The 26,711-nt window shown below is 57.3% G+C and overlaps 1 protein-coding gene across 6 annotated transcripts in view; it reads right to left on the bottom strand.

Moving 5' to 3' along the window:
* Positions 1–263: 263 nt before the first annotated feature.
* The window catches only part of RALGDS (ral guanine nucleotide dissociation stimulator), a 46,968-nt gene continuing 20,520 nt past the window's right edge, over positions 264–26,711 (bottom strand). For 2 of the 6 annotated variants that reach the window (XM_085325311.1, XM_085325310.1), the window contains exons 2-18: positions 10,673–10,783; positions 9,152–9,345; positions 8,616–8,690; positions 7,882–8,132; positions 7,364–7,485; positions 6,964–7,179; positions 6,608–6,711; positions 6,131–6,215; positions 4,685–4,762; positions 4,499–4,585; positions 4,154–4,186; positions 3,773–3,894; positions 3,540–3,635; positions 3,131–3,383; positions 2,611–2,856; positions 2,361–2,475; positions 264–2,174 (exon numbers count right to left, since the gene is read on the bottom strand). In XM_085325311.1, the coding sequence (XP_085181437.1) occupies positions 1,999–2,174; positions 2,361–2,475; positions 2,611–2,856; positions 3,131–3,383; positions 3,540–3,635; positions 3,773–3,894; positions 4,154–4,186; positions 4,499–4,585; positions 4,685–4,762; positions 6,131–6,215; positions 6,608–6,711; positions 6,964–7,179; positions 7,364–7,485; positions 7,882–8,132; positions 8,616–8,690; positions 9,152–9,345; positions 10,673–10,783 (2,364 nt within the window). In that variant the 3' untranslated portion in view covers positions 264–1,998. Of the gene's footprint in view, positions 2,175–2,360; positions 2,476–2,610; positions 2,938–3,130; positions 3,384–3,539; positions 3,636–3,772; positions 3,895–4,153; positions 4,187–4,498; positions 4,586–4,684; positions 4,763–6,130; positions 6,216–6,607; positions 6,712–6,963; positions 7,180–7,363; positions 7,486–7,881; positions 8,133–8,615; positions 8,691–9,151; positions 9,346–10,672; positions 10,784–26,520; positions 26,706–26,711 lie in introns of those variants that run through there. The other 4 variants (XM_085325307.1, XM_085325309.1, XM_085325306.1 and 1 more) reach the window with 4 other exon arrangements.

The raw sequence follows: 26,711 nt of genomic DNA, 5'->3' as shown, positions 1-26,711 counted from the left end.
GTAAAATCAGACTAACTGCTACCAGAAAACGTGCAAGCTCCACCAACTCACAGATTCAGCAGAACAGGGTTGCCTGAAATCAGGCACACTGAAATCGTTAAACACAAAACAGAACTCAGCTCTGCAGAGCTGGCCAACGCCCCAAGGCCAGGTTGCCCTYGAGCTGCTGCCACCTCCACGGGGACCCGAGCGGCACAGCCGGGTCCGTCCTGCAACCGGCAAAGGACGACAACAGCCACCCCGCCGGGGCGGCGGGGGCCGCGTGAGCATCGGCGTTTTATTGCAAAGACTAATTACATTGCAGTGTACAAGTCGCGCACCGGGCAGCGCGCCCCCTTCGTCGCGGCGTTACAAAATCCCCCGGGGCGCGGGCCGGGCCGGGGCGGCCCTGGAGCGGGGATCTTACCTCAGGCACTTTCTGCCTCCGCGGSGGCGGCCCGCGGAGAGGAGGCGAAGGTCGGCGGGAGCGGGGCGAGCTCGGTGCCGCGGCGTCAGGGAGGCGCCGGCCCCCCGTCATGCGCAGCGCGGGCCCCGGCGATGCGCGGCCGCAGGGCCCGGCGCGCTCTCTCTCCCTCCCCCGGCCCCGACGGCGGCCGTCTCAAACGTGTGCCGCCCGGTCTCCTGGACCGCGTTACACCAGCACGGACACACGCGCAAGAAACGGGGAGGAGGAAAAAAAAATAATAATAAAAAAGATGCTCTGGAAGGAAGTGTTTAAACAAGAGACGGAGTCATCAGCAGGTCCAGGAACAGAAACAGTCCCCCTTTGGTTAGTGTTTTTGACAGTGGTTAAAACGTAAGCAGCTCCGCRCCCTGCTCGAGCTGTTAGTGGTGAAGGAAGGAGGGAGAAGGGGAGGGCGGAGGGGCCGGTGCCCCCGCGCGCGGCAGGAGGACCCAGCTGCTACAAACGTCCCTCCCGGCGGCTTTAAATACAAGGAAGGGGAAGGAGAGGGACTGCGGGGCAGGAGAAGGCTGGGTTAGTAAAATGTACAATTGTCTCTTCTATTTACAACAAAAAAAAAAAGCCAAAAAAAAAAAAAAGTAAACTTTTTTTATACCCCCCCTCTTCCCCATCCCCTCCCCCCAAAAAAATCTAATCGCTGCTTCTTCCATGTTCAGTGTTTGGAAGAGTCTCGTTAAAGCCCAGTGCGGGGGTGGCACTTCCTGCGGGTCGGGTGAGGGGGGCCGGCGGCGGAGCGGCCCCGCGAGGTCCCTTTTTCCGCAAGTCCGGACAGAAAGGGGCTTCTCCTCGCTCAGCGGAGACGGCGCTCAGCCCGCCGGGGAGCCGCCGGCGTTTGATCTTTGGTGCAGGTTTGAACGCGGGTCCTGCAAGACCGTCTCGAGGACTCCCTCCACGGGGCTCACCGCCACCGGCGACCTGGCCGCGTCCTTCCCGGCTTGCGCCCCCCCTTCTCCGCCCCCCAGCTCCAGGGGCTTCTCCCAGGGCGGCAGGGGGGAAGGATCCGGAGGTAAAAGCGCCCCGGGAGCCGGCAAAGGCGGGACGGGGAGCCCTCCTCCCGCGGACGGCCCCGCGCCAGCTCGCRGCCGACGGCCCCTCTGCGAGTCGCCGTTCGGCTCGCGCGGACACAAGGCACCTACGGCAGAGAGGCGGGATCCAGCTCGGGGCAGGCCGGCGGCTGGACGAGTGTCGCACCGTGGATGGAGAGATTAAAAAAGGAACAGGGGAAAAAAGAAAAAAAGACAACAACAACAACAAAAAAAAATATCAAAACCACAAGAAATATCCCCCTGCCGCCTTTCCTGTGTAGGAAAAAAAAAAAAAAAAAAGACCTGATTGAAACGGGAGCTCGTGCGGGGAGAGGCCGCCGYGGGCGGCCGGGCGCCCCAGGCCTCGGAGGCTCCCTGGAAGGGGGGCGCGTTGCCGCGTCCCGCGGGCCGGGGCGGCTCCTCTCGCCGTGCCGGGCGGCGCCAAGGCGGCCCCGGAGCAGCCGGCCCCCCCCAAGGCCCCGTCGGTGAGGGGTGGCAGCGGGGCTGCGGCTAGAAGATGCCTTTGGCGATCTTCAGGCCCTTCTGCTTCATCCGGGGCAGGGTGGAGCTGGAGCCGTGCTTGATCTTCACCCCCTTGGAGAAGCCCCTCTTCTTGAGCACGAAGTCGTAGTTGGCGGCCGAGTTCATGGCGTAGAAGACRTTGGCGTTGTCGGGGATTTTCAGCTCTGGAAGTGACCAAGGGTAGGGATCAGCCAGGCGCCCTCATCCCGAGAGGGGCCCAGAGCTGGCCCGGGGCCACCCCCAGGCACCAGGATCCATCATCCGCCACCCTCTCCCAGCCCCAGCGCTCCCCCCGCTCCAGATGGGGATGGAGCCTGGGCCAGGAGAGCCCCCTGCGCCCCAACACCCACCTCTCTCCTCCGAGATGATCTGGACAAGCTCGTAGTCTTCAGGCCGGTCCCCATCCAAGTTGTGTTTGGCCATGGCCTTGCGAATAACGACCGGGGTCTTATCTTGGCTCGTTACCTGCAAGAGCAGAGCGTTCCTTAACCCGGCAGCGGTCCCAGCCCTCCCCGCRTCCCGACGGCGGCCTCGCGCAGGGAGCCCCACCAGCGCCTCCTCCCCGCGTGCCCGGAGGGCCGCCCGGTGCCCCGTGCTAACCAGGATGCTCTTGTACATGTTGCCGTTGTCCACRGCCAGGCTGACGCGGATGATGCAGCAGTCGTCGACCTGCTGGTTGTAGAGGGGCAGCGAGAGGGATGAGTAGCTGGAGATGCCGGAGACCGAGCGCTTGTGGGTGCGGGAGGCCGTCACCGGCGTGGAGGAGACAGAAGAGGATGAGGCACTGCTGGAGCCTGAGCCGATCCCCGATGTGTCCAGGGAGGAGAGAGAGGTGGATTCCCAGAACTGGGGGGCAGGGAGGAGAGGGAACGGAGAGGACACGGTGGGTTTAGCTCCTCCGTCAGCCGCAGACGGGGCGTACGGGCRCTGGGGAGGGAGGTCAGAGGAGCTCACTGACCCGTGACAGCGGGGGACCGAGGGGAGACGCAGGAGCCCTGCGGCTCCAAGGGAAACCCAGGGGCCTCCCGAGCCACAGCGAGCGGGAAGCAGCCCCGCGGGCCCCCCTCCCGCTCTCCCCCCGGCCCCAGCCGCAGGGGCCGTCCCCGCGCGATGGGCGCACCTGCCTGCTGACGCCCGGGGCGCGGGCCGGGCCCTGCGGGCTGCCCCGTACCTTCTTCTCTTGGCAGTCGGGGGACTCGGGGATGAAGGTGATGTTGATCTCCTCCACGTCAGAGCTGCTGGAGCCGGCGGACGTGACGCTCACCGAGTCGRTGGCGTCCCCGCTGCACAAGTACTGCCCGCACTTGAGCTGGTCGAAGGACTTCGAGTGGGAGCTGCCGCTGGTGCAGGGCTCGGCGCTTGGCGGCTGCCGGCTGCCAGGAGAGAGGGAAGGACGCGGGCGGCGTGAGGAGGGAGGAGAGCAAGACCCYGCTAAGCGGCCACCTTCGTGCCCTGCGACACGCAACCGGAGGCTCCCCACGGGCCGTAGGGGCTCCCGCCCCGTGTCGGCCGAGCGCAAGCACACTCACTCGCTCCATCGCTTGATGATGCCCGTGTTCTTCTTTGCCTTCAACGTGTTGCTGGCCGACTCCGACAGCGGCTCGATCTCGCACGACAGCCCGTAGCTGGGAGGGGACAGAACAGGGATTCAGCTCGTCGCGCTCCCCGCCGACGCGGCTAGCACCGCGCTGGCGAGGCGGTGAGGATGAGGAAGCTGTTCTTCAGCAGCCGAAGGAGACAAGACGCGCTGCCTCCCGCTCACCTCTCAGCCTCGCTCAGCCGCTCCAGGCCGTGGAACCAGTCCACGAAATGGTCCTCCTGCGTGAAGCTGTAGTTGTTGCAGGCCGACTGAAGCAGCTTGATCTGGGCGATGACTTCGAACTCCTGCCAGAAGTGGAGGTGGTGAGACCTGCTCTGCTTGCCCGGTGCCAGCCTCAGCCCTCTCCTCAGACAGCCCAGCCCCACGCGTGGAAATGCCTATGAATGACCGACCAGCATCTCCCCTCACAAAATAAAGAGTGTGACAGCAAAGGCAAAAAAGGGATCATCACCCCCAAAGGGATGCCATGCATAGCCCAGGCTTGCACAAAATCAGCCTCCTCCCCTCCCCGCAGCCATAGGGTCATCAGTGGAAAGCTCTCACCTTCCTTCTCTTCTCAAAGTTGATCAGCCCTCCCTGAAAAAGAGAGTTGGACATCAGTGTGAAGCACAAAAAGGAAAATTGTCCATATCCCTCTGCCTGCCTGGCTTGCTGCCACTGCAGTGCGAGCCATCCCCACCAAGGGGCAGTGCGAGAGCGGGCCATCGCCACGGCCGGCGCACGGAGGACGTAGGCATGGAGGATGTACGCATGGAGGACGCTCAGAGGGAGGTGTGGCGTCGCATGGAGGACGCACAGGGATGCAGCCCTTTGTATGTCACCCCAGGCTCTGGGGATGGCTGCGAGGAGGAAGACGAGGAGGAAGAGGGTATATAGGGTGGTACGTACGTCGAGGAAGTCTTTCATGGCAGTGTCAAGCATCACCAGGTCTGTGAGGAAGGTGCCGAGGTAGGGAATGGTGCCCTGCATCACACCCTGCGGGGACAGCAAGGGACAACCCGGGTCAGCGCAGAGCCCGACCGGTGCCGGCAGCCAGCGGGGAGCGAGCGCGGAGCCCTGCTGTGCCCGACTCACCATCTCTCGCTGCTGCTGCTGCCGCTTCTGAGCCCTCTTTGGGTTGATCTCCAAGGTGGCGAACTTGGACGTGCCCTCCTGGATGGCGGGGAGAGGCGGGGGTCAGCGCGGGGGGGACRCCCGCCCAGCAGCTCCCGCCGGAGCAGGGCTCCCCCGCCGCAGCCCCGCGCGTCGGGCTGGCACCGTGCCGCCTGCGAAGGGCAGGGTGCCACCCTGCCCTGCTAGCGAGGTCCCGGCACTATTTTATCTCCCTGCCTAGGTTTCCTGRTCAGTAAAACAGAGATAAGACACTGCCTCATTTTGTAAGAGCTTTTTCTTTCATTCTATAAGAACTTTTCTCTTTTGTAAGAGCTCAAAACCTCAGGAAAAAAAACACTCAGAGAGCCACAGATTGCCACGAAATCACCTTACARGACAACACAGAGTTGAACTAGGAAAAAAGATCATTTGACAAAAGATAACAAACATCCACAGGRGGAAGCTGCACTGACAGATTAGCTGAAATTCACACCCACTTTTATTGGTACAACTTCCCTTGCAGACAAGGGGCAGGGGAGGAAATCAAAGCGGAGCCTGTTCGCGGCAGCCGGGGAGGACAGCCCGCGCGAACGGAAGCGCAGCTCCCGCTCCCGGCTCCGCGCGTAAACAGCTCCTCAATGGGATGCTTTGTTCCCTTCCGGMCTCAGGGATCTCAGGCCCCAAACGGGAGCTGGGCTGCAGCGCCGAGGAAGGCCCCGTGGGGAACGGGTTTTCCCGCAGCCGCCTGCCACGACCTCCGCAACCCCCCCCTGAAACGGGGAGGACGCCCAAGAGAGCTGCCCTTTGCACCGGGCTGTTAAAACGCGGCTGCCTCTGGGGAGAAGCTGGCATCTGGCGCAGGGGATTGTATCCAATGGCTTATCTCTACCTGCTAAATTACTTTGGGTGGAGAAGCAGGAAGCTCAGCCTCCTCTGAAGCCAGCACACAAGCTGCCCTGGCTGATTCAGGAGTCCCCGAGAGCCGGCGCGCTCCACGGGCCCCACAGAGGTTTGAACTGCTGCCGCGCGTYGAGTCCCTCCCAACGCTGAGGTCACACGAACGCAAGCGGAGGCAGGATCAGGCCCGGCCGGGATTCGCGCAGGCAGAGCCGAGCGAGCAAGCTGCTTTTTTGGCAGCAGTTCCTCTGCGGACCGCGCGCAGCCCCGTGCCGCCCCGCACGCGCACCGCCGCGCCGATACGCGGAGCGGGCTCGGGAGGTCGCACAGGACCCTCCTGCGCCCACAGCAAATGCCGGCACCAAATGCACCGCCTGCTCCCGAGATTCRGCGTGTCCTGCCTGCGTGCTGACGACTCAACCGCGGCGGCGCTGCCAGAGGGGTAGCGAGGCAGGAAATTCTGCCAGCATCAGCGTAAACTCCTCGGCAGAGACACAGCAACGTGGGAGGTGGGCGCCCGCTTCCCCATACCTTAATGAGGAGTTCCCGGCTCAGAGAGTGGTTGTTCTCATCGGAGAAGATTTCTGACAGCTCGTGGAAAGTGCGGAAGCTCTCTCTGCGCAGGGAGAGACCAAGGGGCAAATGAGCAACGACAGCACCGTGCAGCTGGGAGCTCTCCACCCCTCATCCAAGTGCTCCCCGTCAACGCGTGCAGCTCTAGGGGGGCCTGGCTCTTTGAGGGATATCCCAGGGGTGTTTCGCATGGAAGGGAGGAGGCAGTAATGCTGCTTTTATTTCCTCACCCTCCTTAGATCCCTGACATGTTAAGCTGGTTCCTGGGATTTGGACGCACTCCAAGAGGTGATGCCAGAACCAAGGAGATGATCCCATCTATGCATTCAAGGGACACAGCTATAGCACAACCCTACGGCATCAGCCCCCCTCACAAAGAGTGAAACACTGGGGCAGCAGCCTTTCCCTCGAAACGTCACAGCAGGTGCTGCTTACCGGAGGACCTCATCCCAGGTCTTCTTTAGCCGGTGAACTGCATTACACTGCAGAGCTGAGAGGATGGCTCGGAGGGAGGAGAAGTTCTTCAGGATGCGGCACTCCTGGGGGCAGACAAGGGGACGGCAGGACCCAGTGTTAAAGCAATACAGTCAGCCCTGCACCAATCTACATCACGTGACACTTCAAACCTTCCTGTAARCTGTTTTTTCAAGGGCAGCATACCCCTACTTGGATGCCCCTGCACAGAGCTGTCTTTCAGGAGACAGACTCAAGGCACTTGCTGGGACTTGTGTGCTGCAGACCCCAGCACGGGGTCGAGGTGGGAGGCCAGTGRGGACGGAGAGCAGTCCTACCCGAGCCACTTCAATCCACCGCTCCACTACTTTYGCCCTCTGCTGCGGCTTCAGCGATCGGTCTCCGAGACACGTGGCGATGACGCAGTTGGCCACGCTGTTGAACTGTGAGACGGTGGCACGGATGGTGGGTGCCAGATGCTCTTTGCCTTTCTTGTCTCGCTGGGACCAGATGCAGCCCAGGCAGTGGTAAGGCACCACTTTCTTAAACAGCTCCTGGAAGACAAAGGGATGGAGATGGGTCTCTGAGATCTCTGGAATGAGAGCAGACAAGCAGGAAAAGGCACAGCGAGGAGCAAGGGAAGAGACAACGAAAGGTCTGTGCCCAGACAGCAGGTGGGCAGAGCACTGCGCCCCAGCACGCAGCAGCCAATGAGTCAGCTGTCGAACGAATACTCACAGCGTCCATCAGCGTGAACTGCTCTGCCACCATTTCTGGAGAGAAGGAGAGGAAGTCCGACTTCCCCTCCCCGAGCCCGTTCTCCTCCACCAGCTGGAACGTGCAGCCACCATGGTCCACAGCTGTGTGAGACACGGTACAAAGCTGAGCGCCAGAGCGCTGCTGCAAGCCCAGGCCCTCACACCGTATGGCGGCTGACACCAGCCCCCAGACCCTCATGTCGAGGCTCACACTAGCCCCCTGCAGACACCCACATCCCAGGCTCAAGCGCTTTTGATTCCACTCTGGTTTCCCATCTCAAGAAACTAGGCTCAGGTGAAAGTATAGTCATGTTAATTCTGGATGCAAGTGTCTGCAGAGGATTAAACGCAGATTAGCTAATCTATTTAGACATCTCACTTCTAGTTCACTTGGATTAACTTCCCCATGTATCCCCATGTAGTTGTAGTTAGGGTTTAAGTGGCTTTAGATACATGATGAGACCTGAGGGTCTGGAGACCCTCATCGCCAACACCTACCACTCTCCCCACAGGCAGCCCCAAATGGTCCACGGTGAGTGGGGAACAGCCCCCCACCTTCTGCCTCAGTCTCGCTGTGTTCYTGCTGCTGAAACTGGGCCAGTAGGATGCGGGCTCGGCGCTCCAGATCTGAGCCGGGRATGTTGTGGCGCACATAGGAGATGAGCTGCTTGAGGCAGGCAAAGTCTGGGGGCTTGCGGAAGTCCTCAGAGTACTGGTCGAGCCAGGCACCCAGGATGGAGGAAATGGTGCTGCAGGGAGAGAGGGGAGCATGGACAGGCTTAGGTGAGAGGTGGGGGTCACTTGGAAACTGCATGTACCCATGCACCCTGGGGACCAGGAGCGCAGGACAACATATGYGGTCATACAACTAAAGAACTATCACCACAGCCACCTATCTCTAACTTGCTGCCCTAGGGCAAACAGCCCAGCCAGTCCCAAGAAAAGATTAGATAGGAGAGGAAACGTGGCACGGTGCTTAAAACAAGAAGCTAGGCTCGACTTCTCCGTTCTGGAAACCCTCCCAGCCCAGGGGCCTCAGCTGGGAACTGGATCAAGTCTCGGCAACTCATTTCAGTGTCCTCTCCACTTCCAGACTCTGAGTCCTGACCTCACAGCAAGAAGCCTGTCTCCAGCTTATGCAAGGTTTTTGCCTTCCAAAGAAGGCTCCACTCAAGCCACCGCAATCCAGGAGAAACAGACGCAGCCCACACCCACAGCGAGGTCYTACTCACTTCTTCAGCTCCATCCTCTCGTCCACAGCATGCCTGGCGTGGTCCCCATTCGCCTGCACATGGAGTTTGCCGTATCTGGTGGGAGTGCAATGAGGAGACAGTGAGTGTTCAAGTCCGCTGCCTCTCAACTCCAGGTCTTGCCCCTCCATATCACCCACCAGCTCTGGCAGGGGCTCAGGATGAACCTCCCCAATGCTGTCCTGCTCCCCCTAGGCTGCCACAGCAGGAGACGTGCCCCGGCTCTGTGCTCCCACCAACAATGTCCCAGTACTCAGGATGGATAGAYGCACTGGGTAGGAATGCAAAAGGAGATGAAGCATGTGGAGTAGACGGGGAGGGAGCAAGACAGCTCGGATCGCAGATGGCATGACAAAAAATAGCAAGGAAAGCTCAGGCAGAGCTCTTTCCCAGGGGACYTAAAATCTTTATGTTGGTGGGGCTRAGAGAGAAGGGATAGATCCCATTCAGGCAAAGACCCATGGTTTGACAGCAGCAAAAGCCTGCTCCCCTGCCAAGGGGGCAAGGGCCAGCCTCACCTGTTGAGCAGCAGGTCCAGTACTTGCTTGGTGGTGGCGAAGGCCCGGTAAGTGCACAGAAAGATGGTGACGTAAGTGGAGTCATTGCCCTTGAAGGCCGAGACCAGGTACTCCACCAGCTTCTCCAAGGTCCCAGCTTTTATCGTTCGCACCTTACACGTCTCGTACAGGTTTAAGGCAGACTCGTTCTCAAACTGGCAGGACAGGAGCAGAAGTCAGTAGGCTGGATGAAGACAGACGTGCACTAGCGCAATACTGCCCCACCAGCTTAGCCTGCAGCCATTTGGATCTAGGCTCGGAGCCTTCCTCCAGGTGAGACCATGATCAGCCCCACAACACCTAGGGCTCTCGTGACATGCCTGGTGCTGCTCTGCCACAAGGGATCACAAGCAGAGAGTTGGCTGAAAGGGARGCCAGGTCCCCTCGGATGAGAGACAATCAGCAACTCAGCGCAGAAGACTTGAGCACTTGGGAAGTCCCAGGAAAGTCCTCAGTGTTGCTGAAACCCATTTCCCAGCATCTGCAGGCACTGTACTTCTGCTTGGTAACCTCAACAAGGCAGAAGCAGTACTGGCAGGAGCACAGATGCTCTAGCAGCTGGGAGATATGCTTTGTCCATAGCATGACCCTTCCCGACACCCCTGTACTATGGGGTAAATCCCCACTTCAAACAGAAACTGAAGCTCAAGTGAGGGCAGGCAATGTTCCTCCTCCTTCAAGAAGGAGGAAAGACCTGATCTGCTGCACCGTGCTCTGACTTCTTTCTATTTACAAGTCAATTTTTGTACTGAAAAGGGGCTAAACTTACCCTGTCTATCTATGTGGGTCTCTGGTAGGGAGAACATCAGCTCCCTCTTAGCCCTGGCTCCTGGCTTGCCCAGTGCAAATAATCCTTCAGCTCAGGAAATGCAGGAGAAAGAAGGGGCAAAAAAAAAAAAAATGCAGGAGGGGAAAAAAAATGAAGAATGTGCGGAAGGGCAGAGGAGATCTGTAACCCGCATGATCACCTCCTCCTTGCACTCCTCGTGAACCCGAGCGGCCACATCTCACRTCACCTCTGCTCCGTGTCTGCCTGCAGACAGCTGGGTTACAGCCAGGCCCGGGGCAGGGTCCTTGGCTGTGCAGCCGAGCGGCTGCAACGTGATGCAGTTGGGCAGATGGAAATAACGGTGCCCTGCACGGTCCCCTCATGTCCCCGCGCGCACAGCTTGGGTCTGTCCGAGCCCAGCACAGCCGCGGGGAGCAGCTTTGTCTGCGAATACGAGCTGTGGGAAGACTCGTGGTAAGACTCCTGGCCAAAACAGGCTGTTGAGCAGCAGCGAGAGGGACAAACAGAAAAGGGACTAACTCTCAACCCTTCTCTCAGCATGAACAGCGCCTGGGGGAGAGGGGCAGGGCGTGGGCTTGTATTGACTCGTGCAAGCTTGTACATCAGGTCACCRCGTCTCTGGCAGTGAAAAGTCTGGAAATGGCACGTGGATGAGGCGGATCGCGAAGGGAGGCAGGCTGAGCCCCGCTTACCCCGAGCCAGCGCTGTCCTTTGTTGGCCGTGTGATGGAGCTGCACTTTCCGGAGCGATATGCTGTAGATCACACCATCCTCCAGCTCTTCTCCGATCTCCTGTGTGGAGCTCTGCATGGGACAACGAGGCACACCATGAGATAAGGAGGACAAAACGTGACAGAGATACACATGTGGGCCCGGATGAGACATCCCGGAAAACTGCAGGGGACAGCCAGGAGGCAGAGGGGTTCGTTCACCCCTTCAGACACACAAACCAGGTGGCATCAGTCCTTCTGGCCAGCCTGGACCTGCACAGAGGGCAAAGCTCCCAATTCACGGCTCTGTGCCCCTTGCAAGCCGCTCTGGGTCTCCTTCGCTCCCCCCAACTCAGGGGGTCACGGCCCTTCTGCAAAGCAGCCCGGGGCTGTGCCCCGAGCCGCGGACACATCGTCCCTACCTCCACCTGCTTTCCCCTCTCTAAGCCTCTGCCCTTCCCCATAGGTGACACCGCACCCTGGGGCTGACAGTAATCCTGGTAATCTGCCCCTGCGGCAGCTGAGCACCTCGGCGCTTGCGGCCTAATCACACCTTATGCAATAAATAATAACCACGAAACCAAGCTGCCTGCAGGCATCAGGTAGCCATGGCCGATCCCTGAGGGACAARCTTGAGGTGGGGAAGCTCGAATGCAGGGGAAAACCCCGGGACACGGGCAGGCAGGTCCCTGCGYCCGCCCAGGGACGGCACCTCCAGGCACGCGCCGTCGGAGGGAGGCCACAGCCCGCCCTGGCCACGGAGCCCAGCTTTCTGCTTCCGGCAGGATGGAGACTTCCTAAAAACCTGGTTAGGAAAGAGGGGATCCTTCTCACGGCAGATCCCGAGGCAGGAGCCCGGGCTGCTTCGCCAGCTGCTCTCCTGCCTCCGTCCCCCCCCGGCCCGGACCCCCAGCATGGTCCTTAGCAGCGGCTCCAGCCCAGCGAGGACAGCTCGGTTTTCCTCCCCGCTGCAACGCCCAGCCCCCTCCCAGCGTGCTGCTGACTCAGGGCTCTCTGGCTAAGAGGATTTAACCAGATCCTTTCAATCGTGGCGGGGATCTCCCCCTCCCGCCACCCCCCACACCAAACGGTGGGAGGCTGTGAAACGCGCTGCAAAAAAACACTGCTCGCCACACGGGGAAAATGCCTGAGAAGGCGGTAAGCGGGTTAAGCCGGGGGAGGGTTTACCCCGCGCTGAGGTTCGGCGCCAGGTCCCTCCCGCGTGCACACACTGCCCGCCGGGGAGCGGGAGAGCCCATGGCCTTCCCACTGCCTGATGCTTCCAGAAATCACTGCAGAGTGGCAACGATCAACCAACAGCCCACGTCTCGCCGGCAGCCCAGTCCCATGCTGCTCCCCGCTTCCCTCGGCCCCCACGTTTCACCTTGAACCAAGCAGGATGGCGGGCTGCCCCACGGATCCACTGGGCATCCATGCACCTGATGCATGGGGGAATCGAGCGCACAGCCTGGAGCAGCCCCCCAGCTCTGGGCATGACGCCGGGTCTGCCAGCGGCCCCAGGAACCCGCTGCTGAGCAAAATGAGACACATTGGGTTGATGTTCCCGATGAACATGAGAGCTCATCTAACCTCAGCACCACAGTTYCAGACGAGGATGCAGGTCCTCGCATTTGCGGTGCACCTCTCAAGAGGTCAACCTAGGAGACACTGAGCAAAAAGTGCCAAACAGCCCCAAGCTGCCAGACCCAAGCCCRCATCTAGCCTGCTCTTTACCACCATCCTTTATTATCATAGGAGCAATCAGCGTGCTATCGTTACACTGTGCTCAAGTCAAATGCTTCTTATTAGCATGGAACTAAGGCAGGGAATCACAGAGAGCTCAAAGAACAGGAGACTTTTAAAGGCCTCTTATTCATGGTTGTAAAAAATGAAGATGGAGAAATCTTCTGGACAGGGTTACTGGACTCCTTCCCCACATTCGACTGAACCTGKTCATTTAATTTCATGCCAGCTTGGCAAAACGTTCAGCAGTCTGGCTTGATGAAGCTCGAGAAAAGTTGTGAGGCTCCTAACTTTGCCTGCRCTGTGAACATCAAAAATCTTTTCCTTGGTGTCTTGGCTTCCAGAGTGACACTGAGAGTGCAGAGGTACCAGCACACAGCAGAAGACAGACAGAAGTCCTCCTAGGAGCCTGCACCAGTCCACCTATTGGTCTTTATTCTGATCCTACCTGGACTAAGGTTGTCTACACCTGGAATAGCTACTACACTTGAATTTGGGATAAGCTATGGCATAAATTTACTGTCAAGCACAGACAGGCCTGGATTTCAAGTGTGAAAACCCATTCACSCACCACCATCACGTGCCCTTGGGCCTTCCTAGACAGTGAGACGTGAAAATATATTTYCCTCTTGCCTCAGCAAAATCCCCAGGCCTGATGAGACAGGCTGCYGGAGATCATGCCAGTCTGAGCCCTGCACCCTCCCAGCTTAGCTGGCCAAGGCACTGGTGGGCTGGCAGCCCTGAGACCCCCGGTGGTTGACACCACCCAGCTCRAGCACTGGAAGTGGCAGGAACRAGYCGCCGAGTCCACGYCAACTCCCCACTTCCCCGCGGCCCTGTGTCACGTCCACCCACACCAGCAGTCCTCTAGAGCTCCCACCCACAACATCGCCTCGGCGTGGGGGAGACGAAGTCATCAAGGCACCCAGGCAGAGGAACGTGCCAGGCTCGGTCATCTCTCATAAACCCCGGGACCAGCCAGGGTTTAAACTCTTCAGCAAGGAGAAGGCAAGCCAGGTACACTGTCAAAGGAAGGGGCAGGTGAGAGCTGGGCTTCTCTCCCCCTTGCACCTTCAGTCTCCCCATCTCACCATCAAAAGCAAACAGGAACGAGGCACTCCTCTGCCAGATGAATCACTCCTGACTCTGCCACAGGTAAACCTTACTGGAAAGTAAGTGCCAGTGAGGGCTGGCACAGCCATCGRAGAGAGCCACCTACAATGCTAAAGCCTCAAGTTCACCTGACCTACAGCGATGCTACCAGCCTGAATCCTGTTTCAGCCACAGTGTCTTTCTTCCAACTGCAGGCACCACTTCCAACAACAAGAAAGAAAAGTAATCTCCTCCCAGTTTGTCCACAGCCACAAGACCCCTGGTCCCCCTAGCTATGTGCCTTTCTGCAGCAGACAGCAGTAGATGCTTTTCAGACATGCAAGCCCACTGCCCAAGACCATACATGATAGAGAAGGGAAATCGCTATGACCAGGGCTTCACATCAGCTCTCCTGGTCTCTCTGCCTAGAATTATAATGTAACCTACAAATCAGCTCTCCTCTCTGTAGCTTCCCATTACACTGGCTTTTGGCTAGAGGAAACCTCTAGATCCAGCATGACCAGACCCTGGTACAGAATAACTCAACAGAGATTTGGCTAAGCAGCTGTGAACTCTAGACACAAAGCATCAACAAAAAAAATCTGATGCTTGCTGGGATGCAATTAAAATTAATAAATAAATCAAATCACATTGAGAGAACAGAATGTCCCAGGATCAATCAATGAATCACTGGCAGTTGCTGTGCAACCAGAGTGGAAAGTATTGCCATAACTGCAGTGGGTTTCACTCATGTGTTTTGTGTCACATGCAGAGGGTACGCCTAATTCTGATGCGCGTAGAAGCAAATCTCATTTCCTTCCTATATTCAAGACTGTCAGATTCATTCATTTTTTTCCTGCTGACTTGTGTGATATTCCCCAAAGTTCCCCCTTTGCAAACCACACACAGAGAACGCAGCTTCCCAGCAGTCTTCAGCTAAGCTCATGCCAAGGGCCAGGCGAACTGCTACACTGGTACTTTTTAAAATTTGGTTATTTATATTCTGCAKGAGCTTCCTCTTTCCTGCTGCTGTTTTTCTGAGATGCTGATTGTGCATTCTGCACATGTTGGTTATAAACCAAGGAAGCAAAAAGCAGCAGGACAGAGACTATGAAGACCCAGGTCAACACCTGCACCARTTGCAGGTTTTTCTCCTTGCACACCAGTAGACACAGGAAGCAGGACTGGGGGAGAGACAGAACCTCCAACTACGGTTTATTCACGTAACAGGAGCCAAGAACTCTAAAATCCTCGGTCTGGCACTCACACCACTTCCCTCTACAACTTCCAGCAAGTCAATTGAAGATAACCGTCTTCCAAATGGTCTCAAAAGAGCTACAACATACAAGTGCTGGTAAATACTGCTGCAATGGTTACCGCTTTTAGCTGTCCACTGCGGTTATCTGTAGGAGTTTTCTACCCCAAAGCAAAGGGAACGTGAGTGAGGCCTCGACCAGCACAATCACGGCTGACCACATGCAAACGAATCCTCCTTCACTGGCCGTTCAACCTAAAACACCGAGCACGGCGCTGCAGCAGAGGTGCAGGTGAACAGTCCCGTCGGCGTTCTGCTGCCGCGTGGCTGCGACGGGGCCAGCTGGCACGGGCTTTAACTATTGCAGAAAGATTCAGCAAAGCTTGAATGAAAGCACCAACTCCGAGCACACTGGCGTTTAGGACGTTCACATCTCCCACCCRAACTCATATGGGAGGGACTCAGCACCCTAGAAAGTGAGACCCAAAGCATATCTACATGGGCAGCAAAAGAGGGAGGATATTTAAAACAAACACTTGACCCCGATTTCTCCAGTTCGGTATGCAATCCCATCCTGAAGGGCTGCAGTTTGAGGGGCACAAAAACCTACGTTTGGTTAACTCAGGGGCAACTCTGCATCGCCGCGGAGGCTCTTGGAAAGGCAGCCGTGAGTGAACTCTGCAGGAGTTCAGCCCCTGAAATATGAGCCGCGACGCCYGCACCAGATGGCTCGCCTGGTTTTAGCGCCGGCCTAGGCGAGCTGCAGATAGCCCTGGGCTGCATGAGCAACGGGGAGCGCGGCCGACGCTTCAAAGCGCCAGTGACTGCACGGAGCAGGAATTCCTGCTCCGTGCAATAAACTCTTTTACTCTCTGGCAAATGTGCTAGGACACAGCACAGCGCTGAACCCCACGTCCTCACGTGGAGGTTTAATGAAGAGCTCCAAGCCTTAGCCAGGTTTGCAAGCCTGCGGAAAGGGCTGGAGGGACCCGCGGAGGAGCAAGGCGAAGAGCAGGGAAACCGCCCTCGCCTCTCCTCTCTGCTGCAGAGAAAAGGATGCAATATCCAAACAGTGCGGCGAAACATCAGCAAGGAAACTGCTTTTTAAAAAGGCCTCGAGACAAGTCATTAAGGTGGTTTTAGTAAGACAGGAGCAAAGCGCAGGATTAATGTGAGCACGACAACATCACTGCGCATCGCGCACAGACAATTATCTCACAATTACCAGGTCTTAAGAGCTCTGGTCCCGCGTGCCCCTGGGTCAGCRCATTGGCCCCCGAAGACGCAAAATAACGAACCGGTATTGGAAAAAGGTATTAATTTCAGCACACATGGAAGACAGAACCACTTAAAGTGCTTTTACCGATGCTCCCTGGACAACAGCTGGTTGAAAGATTAAGATGTTCATGATACTCTGTTACCTTTTAGCACATAACAAAGCATAGAGTATTTTGGGATGGCAATTCCTAAGGCCTGCTGCTGCCACCTCTTGTGGCAATGCTGCCAGCTGCGAGAGCAAACCGGACGCCAGCCCTGCCCGTGGCACATCCCCAGCCCGGGAACCCGCATCYGCTGGGAAGCCAAGTCTGGCGAAGAAACAAGAACAGGCAGAGCCGAGGCTCAGTGAGATCAGCAGGAGCTTCTCATTTAAGCTCTGTGTTTGCACAAGTTTGAAGAGACTTGATGAAAGCTGGCCGGTAAAGCCCGAAACAGAAAGTACAGCTCTGGTCCTTAAGATCTCCAAGTCCCTTCTCAAAGCCATGCCTTCCTGCTCACGGGCTGAAGGGGCCTTTCCAGAAACGAAAGAAAGCTGCCCCACCAAGAGCTGCCTCCTCCAAGGCTTGCACAAGCCCACAGGGCACTTTCATTTCACTAGAGCAAATTCCGAACCCAGGCAATGCGCAGCAGCAACTTTGAGGTGTCTTATGTAAACCAAAATGTGCGACATCACGTAAAAGGAAACAGGAAAAAGAAAAAAAAAAAAAAAAGCCACCCCCATCTAGCGAAAGGAAAACAACCTCAGTTCTGTGAACTCAAGATAAAGACCACAAAAGCAGAAGTTCCCTCTGTCCTACTCTCCCCAAATAAGCACATGCAGCACAACACCCTTCCTGGTGGGGACCTCCAGGCAGGAGCCCCAGCAGCGGCGCGGTGGAGCGGCCCCAGCGCCCAGCCTGGCGGCATCACCCCGTCCGCTCCTCTCTTGCTCCGGAAAAAGTCTCCTGGGATTACCCAAAGTTGGGCAATTAGGCAGCTGTGCATCTCAAGCAGTTTGGAAAGGCAAAGGTGAACCAGACCGATACTTTCCAGACCCCAGTTATGGGCAGATCTCACACTATTTTCCTTTTGGGGAGCGCAGGACTTGGGGGGCTCCACCACTGCCGAGCTGCTGCCGCCCCGGGGCCGGCTGCTCCCTGTGTGCAGTGGCAGTGCCGAGAAGTCACACRCACATGAACACACACGGACACGCACACGTTTGCTTTGGTTTTTCAACAGCCTCTGCCCTCCTTCCTGCCCACCTCAGAGCCATTTCAGAGCAGGATCGATTCCAAGGACCCATTAAAAAATTACTCCAAAGGGGGAAACAGGAAAAGAAGAGAAAAAGAGCCAGAAGCTAAACTTAAATTCGCTGCAAAACAGGGGTGTTTTTGCCAGGCTACCGAGGCAGCGGCGACAGCTGAGCCTGTTCTCACCCATCAGCTGCTTGGCTCTGCAGCCAGGATTTCCCGACACGCTGAGCTCGGCTCTCGCTCTGCCGCAGGTGGTGAACGGACAGCAGTACCCGGCACCCAGCACGACAGGCTCCTCCGCATGCCGGGATGGGGCACATCACCCCGCATCTGCCCCTTGCGAGGTTTTAACTCCTCTTTTATCAGCATCTGGGGCTGCCCTTCCCAAAGCACCRGCCAAGAAAGGCTTCAGGTCTGCTCCAGCTCAGCAATTCCCGTGCCCGTAACGTGGAGTGGTTGGAGACAACCCTCTGACAGGGCCTCCTCCACCCTCCCGGCCGCGCAAGGAGAAAGCCGCGGCTCCAGGAGCTGTTACAAAGCAGTCCTGTGACTTGCACGCCGTGAGTCAGTGGCTGCAGCGAGGATTAGGGACTAAGCCTCTTAGCTCCAGAAACCAGGCAGGACAGATACACTGAATTCGCCCCATTTGGTCTGGGCTTGCTTYTGAAGGAATTTAAGAGCCTCATCACATGGAGAAACTTTTTCACTGTTTTTACACTCTGGAAATCATGAGTCAAAGATTTTCAGAAGTGTTGGCTGTCCACCAACTTTGAAGGGAGCTGCAGAGGTCAGGTGGGCTTCTCAGGGTAGAGGGAACAACACCTGTAAGTGACAGCACCAGAGACACCAAAAATAACTGTTTTACTCCAAATCCTATTTTCTGCACACTAGAGAATATAAAGAATATAAAACCCCTAGAGTTTTGCATCGTAAGTGAAAAAGCAGCAACCCAAGGCGCTGCCACTGAGGATGTCCCCGAGGGTTCCTGGAAGGGAATGTGCCAGGAAGGGCTTCCTTCGCAGGCCCCCCAAGTTTAGAAGAAAACTTGTGTGCAGCAGGTTTTGCTTCCTCTCCAAGTTCATGGCAAAGGGATCCAGCCAACACAGCAGTTCTAGCGCTTGCTCCACATTTCTTGGCTTCGTGTTCGTGATAACTTCAGCGTACGTTTCTGCAGCACCCACGCTCAGCACCAACGCCTACACAGAACCGGACTTGTCTACGAGGGACGCAGCTGGCCCTCAGTTAAAGAGCAATTGCTCTGCTACAAACTCCTCTACAGCCCAGAGGGTAATTACTGGAAGTGAAACCAGAATAACACGGTTGGTGACAACTGGTGTATAAAAAATTAATACGCACTGCTCTGTAAATCGAGATTGAGTGGCTCATTGCAAGTCAGCTCAGCTTTCACTAAGATGGAGCAGAAAATCTGTAAGAAATACCACAAGTGCAGAAATCAAAATTTCCTTTTTTTTTTCTTTTTTCTCCTTTTTTTCTTCTTTGAGTACAGTAGCACCTAAGTCACATGCAGTACAACACCCCTATAATGTATTGCTCAAACGCAAAGGCGGCCAGGGTCCGTGTCCCGAAGAGCTTGCTGTTCAAGCCTACCTGATTGAGCACTGCTCTGTCGCTTGCACCCCTGGGGTGCCGTTTCAGCAGGGCCCCCCCATCAAGCRTGCCACTGCTGCAGCAAGAACCAGGACACGCGCTGGGAAAGGGAGAGCGCGTGGGCCAGCGTTCAGAGCTGACGTACCTCAAAACCCACTTCAGATGCTTACTCTTAATATTTATGTTATGCTTAACACAGGTTAACCAGGGTGTTTGGGGCGTTCAGCATAAACAAACGCTGCACAGATTTGTTCGTTGCTGCACCGGGGCAATGTCCGTCCTTTGCACACATCAGCATTTGCAAGCTCATTAGTTCGTCTGTCCCAAAATCAAGCCTTTACATTCTCAGAGAAACAGCCTTGAATAAATATTCCCCTGCCACATTCCTCTCCCTGCTTTCAGCCGACCTGTCACTCTGAACAAATTAATTTAAAAAGTATCGACAGCGTGCCAGCTTGTCCCCGCTGGAGGGGGGGAAGCGCCGGGTCCCACCTTCCCTCGGCTTGGCACGGGCGAAACTGCGTCTGCTTGCGACCCGGCACCCGCAGAGAGCCGAAGCGGGGCGAACGGGCGGCGCGGGCCGGCGGCGGGGGGCTGCGCGCGGGCCGGCATCAACGACAGCCTTTGTCCCCGCTGCCCCGGCCCCCGGGGCGCCTCCGTTTGCCGCCGGCGCGCTTTCCGGGCCGCCGCGCTCGGCTCGGCCCGGCTCGGCCCAGCCTCCTCCTGACACCCGCCGCCTCCCAGCTGCAGGGCTCCGGGCTCTCGCCTCGGCTTCCGCCGCCCGCAAGCGCTTCGAGGAGGCCGCCGATGGGCGAGAGGTTTCCTCCTGGAGGGTCCTCCCCACCCCGGCCTGTTCCCTTCCCCGGGAAGCTGGAGGAGCGAGCGCTTCTGCTTCCCCATCAGGGAAATCTCGCCAYGGCCGCGTCACTTAGATAGGCACCAACAAGGCACTAGGTGCTGTACAAGCAGGGAAGGAGAGAGGAGTCAAGAGGTAACGCCTGGGGGGCTGCAATCAAGGTGCTAAACGAACCAAGTTGCTCTAATTTCCACAGCTGAAGCAAGTGAGAGCTTAAGTTTAACTGGCACCTTCGGGGAGAAAACAAAACAAAACACAACAAAAATCAAGCTGTTGTTAAGTGCCTGGGAGCCCAAGCAGCGAGGTCTGGACCCCCAGCCCAGCCCCCCGGCCGGACCTGCAGCAACCGCGGGTCGGGGACACGGGGACAGCGGGACACCCGCAGGGGCAGGTCCTGCAACTGGTCCCAGCATCAGCCAAACGGGGATTTCTAGGCAAGCCAGCCAAAACCCTGGCTGGGGCAGAGGAGGGAGCAGGCAGCTGCCTGCAGAGCTGCTCCAGCTTCCCAGTAACCCCACTTAGCGCAGACTTTTGGGGTCACAGTATTTTCTCCCACCACTTAAGGAACAGATCGCTGATCACGAAGGCGTAACAATGCCTGTAGCAATCACCTGTCTCGGCTTGGGGACAGGGGACATCAGGATTTCAATGCAGGACAGTCCCTGCAGGCACGTGCAGACCATCGTTCCCTCCCGCTCGGCTAGCGGCAGCAAGAGAAGGGATCTCAAGCAGCACGATTAAAACTTGACCCAAACACCCATTCCAAAATATTAAAAAGACCCACAGCACCGGCCATGGGCCAGAGGCAGAGTCTTTTCGGCAAGCACCTCCGAGCAGAAGCCCCGGCTTTGCCCCGAGCCCAAGGCGACCTCCCGGGCGCGACCCGGCGAAGGAGCGCGACGCAGCCCCCGCGTTTCCTCCCCGCGCCGCGGGCTCGCCCCGGCCGCTCCCCTGCTTCGCTTCATCCCSCTTGGCTAAAAGCTGGTTTCCTCGAGCTAGCTCCAACGCTACAAAGTTACCCCAAACCTAGCACGGCATTTAACCAGCGGAGATGGCTGCTGGGCAGACCCCCGGCTCTGCCGTGGCTGGGGCTCTGTGGAGGTGCCAAAGAGCAGGGAAACGTCGGGCGGTTTTCCTCCATCAYGCAGGAGGGAGTTCTGGTAAGTCAGGTAGCAACAGCTCCAAAAACCAGGTTTCYGCGGCGGCCTTTGGCTCAGCTGCTGCGCGTTAAAGCCGCGGTTAGCAGGGAGAAGAGCGGCTCTAAAAATAATGCCTCAGCATTCCCCGTAAAGTTGCCTCYGATGACTTTCCTATGCAATCTGCTTCGTTTGCAAGTCAAAACAATTTTTTTTTCCTCCCTGGTCGGCTCGGAGAAGGCAGCCGGGCGTCTGGCGGCTCTGCTCTTGCCTCCGGCGCCGCCGACACCCGCTGCCGAGGCGCGAGAAAGCTCCYGAAAAGCCGCCCCGGGGCAGAGAGCTGCCTCCTCCCAGCCTATTTCTGATAACGCAGCTCATCGAAATACCGACGGGGTAAGGAAAGCAAACTCTCGAGCTCTGCCGGGCCACGCGCCTGCCTCCGCGCGTGCTTCATCCCCGCCGCCGACGTTGAGCTGTCGCGTAYCTACCGGCCCCCGCCGTCGCCCTGGCGGGGCGGCCGCGGCCTTTCGAGGCCATTTGCGGTAAGACCAAAGTCACCTGGAGGGGAAGGCGGCCAGGCGGCAGCTCGGCGGCTCAAGCGGGACAGGTACCGGGCTGGGCACCACGGCGTGCGCACGGGGCTCGTCTTCCAGCGCGCAGGCGCTTTCACYGCGGAAAGAAGGTCCCGCGGACACCCGCAGCGAACCACGCATACGTTTCGGACTGACCACAAACGCCGTCTTTGGGTCTAATTAGGCACCAGGCACGTTAACAGCAGTGGAAAAACAAGTTTAATCGATCGGGGAGGGGGCGGATGAGCCCTTGCACCGCGCTCTCCGTTCGCACCTCGAATCCCGACTCCCGGCGCGCGGACCTTGCAGGTGCCGTGCCGTGGGAGCAACGCGCGGCCTCGGGCGCCCAGCGCGGGCGCTGGAATTCCCCCTCCCCGCAGCCCCCCCCGCCGAAATTGCTGGTAAAACTCCCCCCCCTCCGCGCCGCGGCTCAGCCAGCATTGTATCCAAATCCCGTTCCTTAGCAACGACATTTTTTTCCCCCCTCTTGCTGGGTCCGTGGGAGATGGAGAAATATTTGAGAACTGAAACAGCCCCGCAAATATATATTTAAATAAAAAGGAAAGCGACCGCTTGATAAACAGTCACTCGGCAGCTCTGAGATAACGGCACGAGGGAGAGCACAAACAGGGGATGCCCAGCCTTCAGACGCGGTCTGGAGTGACCTAAATAAGCTCTCTGCTCCTTCAATTACACGGCCCTCAGGGGACGCAGTGACTGGCAATTAGAGAGCCGGAAAGGGTGATGGAGGAGCTGCTGGTGGCAGAGCCCTTTCTGCGTCTAGACCAACCAAGGCGGCCCCGAGAAGCAGGCTCTCCTCCAGCCCTCCAGCTCGGTTTGCCCCCCGGCACCAAAACGGCAGCGCTGGGCTCGTGAGGCGCTGTCCCTGCAGGCACAGCAATCCTTTCGCTCTTTTGCTAGGAAATCTGAGCTCATTCCAGCCCCAAACAGCCAGTATTTCTTTCCCTTCACCTCTGTGCAACTCAAGGAAGCACGGAAATCCTCCAAGCTACTGGGATACCCAGAAGAGGTACTGGAAGGCTTGGCAAAGCCAACACCGGGTTTTTCTCCCCCTTCCGTCTCCTGCTGATCCCTCGTCCCACGACGGCAGCCACCAGCAGCTCACTGCAGTCAGGCCTTCAGCTGAGTCTAGCAACAGCAAAATAAAATGCAAACTCCCTTTAGGTAAGACACAACCCAAACCAGACCCGTGATGCGACTCCAGCTGCACGCCGCGGCCCAGCCACAGGCTCTCTGCGGGCCAGGTAGGACCAAAGGGTAGCCCCTTCCCCAAAGGGGCTGCTGCTCCGAGACAGATGATGAGCACCTCGCTCCCCGGAGAGGCAACCCCGACATGGCATTTAGTTGCCCCCCTGCCCAGTAATGTCACCCAGGCGGTTGAAGAATAAATGCCTGAACCRGGGAGCTGCACACACCAGTACAGGACCTCCTTCCTCCCCCATCGCAGGGAGTCCCCAGGAGAAAAGCACAAGCGTGTGGGTGGCCTGGGTGGGGTTGTCCCTCTGCCTGTCAATAAACAGATTTCACTTTCCAGGGCTGCCAGGCTGGTGCTAAATCCTCTAAAACCTCTGCAAGATCCCAGCACCGGAAGGTTTCCCACCCCTATGGAACAGCASAGTAATCTCCAAGTAATACGATCCTTACACAAACACATTTAGAAACCTCTCTCCAGCTTCTCTCAAATGATATCAAATAATCATAAAACATCCCTCCCACCCCTGTTATTCCCGTTCTGTAGCAGCCACCAGCAATCAGCATCTGGGCCTGCTCGCGGCCTCCCGGCCAGGCTCCAAACCTCCTGGAAGGGTGCCAGGAGGTAGATCCCCACCCCAGAAATACCAACAGATGATGTTCATCTTGCAAACTGCAAGGGGTGTATCACGTTGTGCCTCGCAGAGGAGAGCATGCTGAGAGAAAAGGATCTTCCTCCCTGCACACCACAGGAAGCTAGAAGAAAATGGCTTTTAAGAGATATCTTTGTCCCTCCTTCGCCTCATTCCCAGCTATAAAGAATAAGCACTGACCTCCAAAGCATCTGGGCTGAGTAATTCAAGCTTTCAAGGATGTGTTTAGCAACTGAAAGTCTCTTAATTGTTCAGAAAACAAATCCAGCCAGAATAGCAACAATACAGACTTTTTCAATATGCGTCAACCCTGACCACTTGTCTAGAAGCTCAGCAAGTCCCATGACAGCTTCAGCCTGTGTCATCTGCAGTTGTGTTTACATACAGTCCAACAAGGACTAGAAAGAGAACCACCAAATTCATTTTGTGGATGCTAGACAGGGCAGGAACAATTGACACTTGCCACTGATTTGAGTTGGATTTGAACCAGAAAGGTCAAAGCAAAAGGTTTGCAAAGCAGCTCAGTCGATCATTTCAGACAATCATTTTAGTTTAAACAGCCTATTCATCACTGTTAAAACCATCGTGCRATTATGAAGGGCTCTCGATGCAAGAACCCTTAATGACAAGTGGCTATAAGACACCTCGAGCCAAGGCACTGGAGATGGCATCAGTAATGTTGCTGTGGGATACAGCAACGGTTGCTCTACAGGCACCAGCAGGCCAAGGACAAGACACGTATTCCCCATAACCCGACGAGCAACTTTCCAGGGATTCTCTCATCCTTACGGGACCAGCCTGTCAACCACGTAAGCTGGCACAGGTCCACCAAAAACAGCTCTGTCCCAAAGGACAAGCTCAAGCCAGGAGGCACAACTGCTTCTAGCCCAGTCCTCCCTTTGGAAACRGATGTTGGTGAAGGCACTAGCACCCGCACGGCTGAATGCTAGCAAGGACGAGGCAGCCACAGCCTTGTGCTGCGCTGGCGGGAGGCGGCAGCCCCCGGGCTCTCGCCCTGGATCTGCAGCTAGCACCCCGGGGTGCTCAGAGCAAGGCTGTGAAGGGAGGTTAGAAAACACTGACCAGCCACAGGGGGTTTCTTACTCAAATAATCTGCCTTCTTTGTCCAGGGTAAACCTTGCAGAGCAATTTTACCCTGCGATCAGAAGCATGCGAGGCTGGTGCCAGGGCAGTTGTCACAACAACACAGGCCTTGTTTTTCTTCTGTTTTTTTTTTTCTTTTTTCTTTCAGTGAGCCTGACAGTGAGCAAAATGAACACCGATGTGGCCTAATGAGCAATGTGGAGGCCCTCAATTGAGAGCACACCAGAGGTCAGCAGCTTTCAGAGCATCTCCAAGCTGTTCAGTAACCCATAGTCTCCTTTGGGAGACTTACTAATGCTTGCAAAGGGATGGCAGAGAAAGGAGTAACTGGTCTGCAGACACATATTCAGCGTAGGGAAGAGAATCCGAGCAATCTGACGCACAGGCCGTGCATTAAGCAGCACGCTTCTCCCCGTGATCAAAGGAAGGCAGGGTGCTGCGGCACGGAGAAGACTCCGGGCCAGGAGGTCTACAGGGCAGACCCCTTGCTCCGCTGGCCCCTCGGATGAGCAGGGGCTTGCTCAGTGCCAACTGTGGGGGATGCAAAGCTGCTCTCTCCCTGCCTCGAGTGCCTGTAACTTTGCCTTTGCAGCCCCATGACGCAGCCAAACCCATCCCGAACTCGAGGGCCTCCTGCGGCCAGGGCGCCAAGAGGCTTATGTGCGCTCAGCAGCCCTCTCCCTTGGGTCGAGGAGTGCAGCAAGCTGAATCACCCGCTCTTTTCCTCTCCCCTCCCCAGCTCTCCTGCTCTCCCTGCCAAAAGCGCGGCCCAGGCAGCCTCCCGGAGCGCCGAGGGATGGAGAGGCTGGACTTCCTGCCAGACATAACAAGAACCAGATGATGTACTCCAAACAATGTCAGTACGCCCACCCCCAGGAGAGAGAAGCAGGGGCAGACAGGGATGGGGGGAGATAAGCTGGATGGCGATTCCACGAGCTCTCTGCAGAGCTGATGAGCCCCTGCCAGTGGAGCCAGAGGCGAACCAATGCAGCCACAGCCTGAGATAATTCCTTCCTGTCCATGGCTGACCGAGACTTTCCACCACCGCAGGTTACAGGGTAGATCATTTAGCGTCGGSAGAAAGAGCCATCACCCATTTAAATGCTGGCTTCCCTCCCCGGATATCTGTGCAGTAACTCAAAAGGTTTTAGTGGTGATTCCCCTCCCCTCCACTCCAGTAAGAAGTAGCCAGAGTGGAGAAGCACATCTGCAGCTGGCTCTAAATCCCAACAAAACCAGACTTGCTGCCCTGCGCTGCTGTTAACCCCTGCATCGCTGCCGGCTGCGCAGCGAAGCTCACAGGACTTCAACGTTGCCCTGAAAGCACCATCTCCGAATGCCAAAACCTTCCTCCAGCTGGGAGACTCCTACCACGATGTTTGCTCAGAACCGATGACATTCCTGGCATGCAGAGGATGATAATCTATTGCCAGGAAAAAAAATCCCAGCTCTGACTCAGAGTATTCTGGGTGCCTGTGTCCCCTTCTCCACTCACAACTGCCATCAACCAACTGCTCAGTGTGAGACCCTGGGGAGGCCAGTCCGGCACTGACCCAGCCACGCTCGAATCCGGAGGAGCACAGACGTTTTGCATCCTCCGGTAGAGTCCTGTCAGCGCCCATAACCTTCCCAGAGGACGCTTATGTGGCTTCCTTGGACAAGCCTTTTGCCTTTACAGCCAGCTAGGATCCAAGCCGACTCCCACCCCCAGCAGCAAGCCCGAGTCACAAATAAAATATTACAAGGCTCTGATTTAGCAACCTGCCTCTCCCCCCCACCCCGATCGTCTTCGTGCAAAGCGTCTCTTTGGGTTCTCCCAACAGAGAGCCCACTTTGGCAGCCTGCCCGCCAGTTAATGGCACAGCAGCARGAAGACCCAGCAGGGGCACGTTATTTATTTAACGAATAAAATAAAACAACAACACGTGTGCCAAGCTACCCACAACCACCACCTTACCTAGCTCGGGGCTGGATTTGGCCGAGCTGCTAGCGAGGCRGAGCCCCCAAACTAGGGGGAGATGCGTGGTGCCGCTGCATGCACCCACCCTCCAGCGGGCTGGGTCCCCCCCCGTCCCCCCCAGAGCGCTCACCTCCAGCGGGGGCAGGTCGGGGTCCAGCTGCGTGAAGCTGTGCAGCACCACGGGGCTGCGCTCGCCGGCCACCTCCAGCCTCACGCCGCCCCAGAGGCTCCGCGCCCGCCGGCAGCCCTCGAACATCTTCTCGGGGGCGGGCGCGGCGGCATGGTGCGGCGCGGCGCGGCGGCGGCTCACCATGGGCAGCG

Source organism: Rhea americana, unplaced genomic scaffold (assembly GCF_003343005.1).
Source record: "Rhea americana isolate MKP2758 unplaced genomic scaffold, rheAme1 scaffold_97, whole genome shotgun sequence".
NCBI lineage: Eukaryota > Metazoa > Chordata > Aves > Rheiformes > Rheidae > Rhea > Rhea americana.
This window is presented reverse-complemented; position numbering and strand designations above follow the sequence as displayed.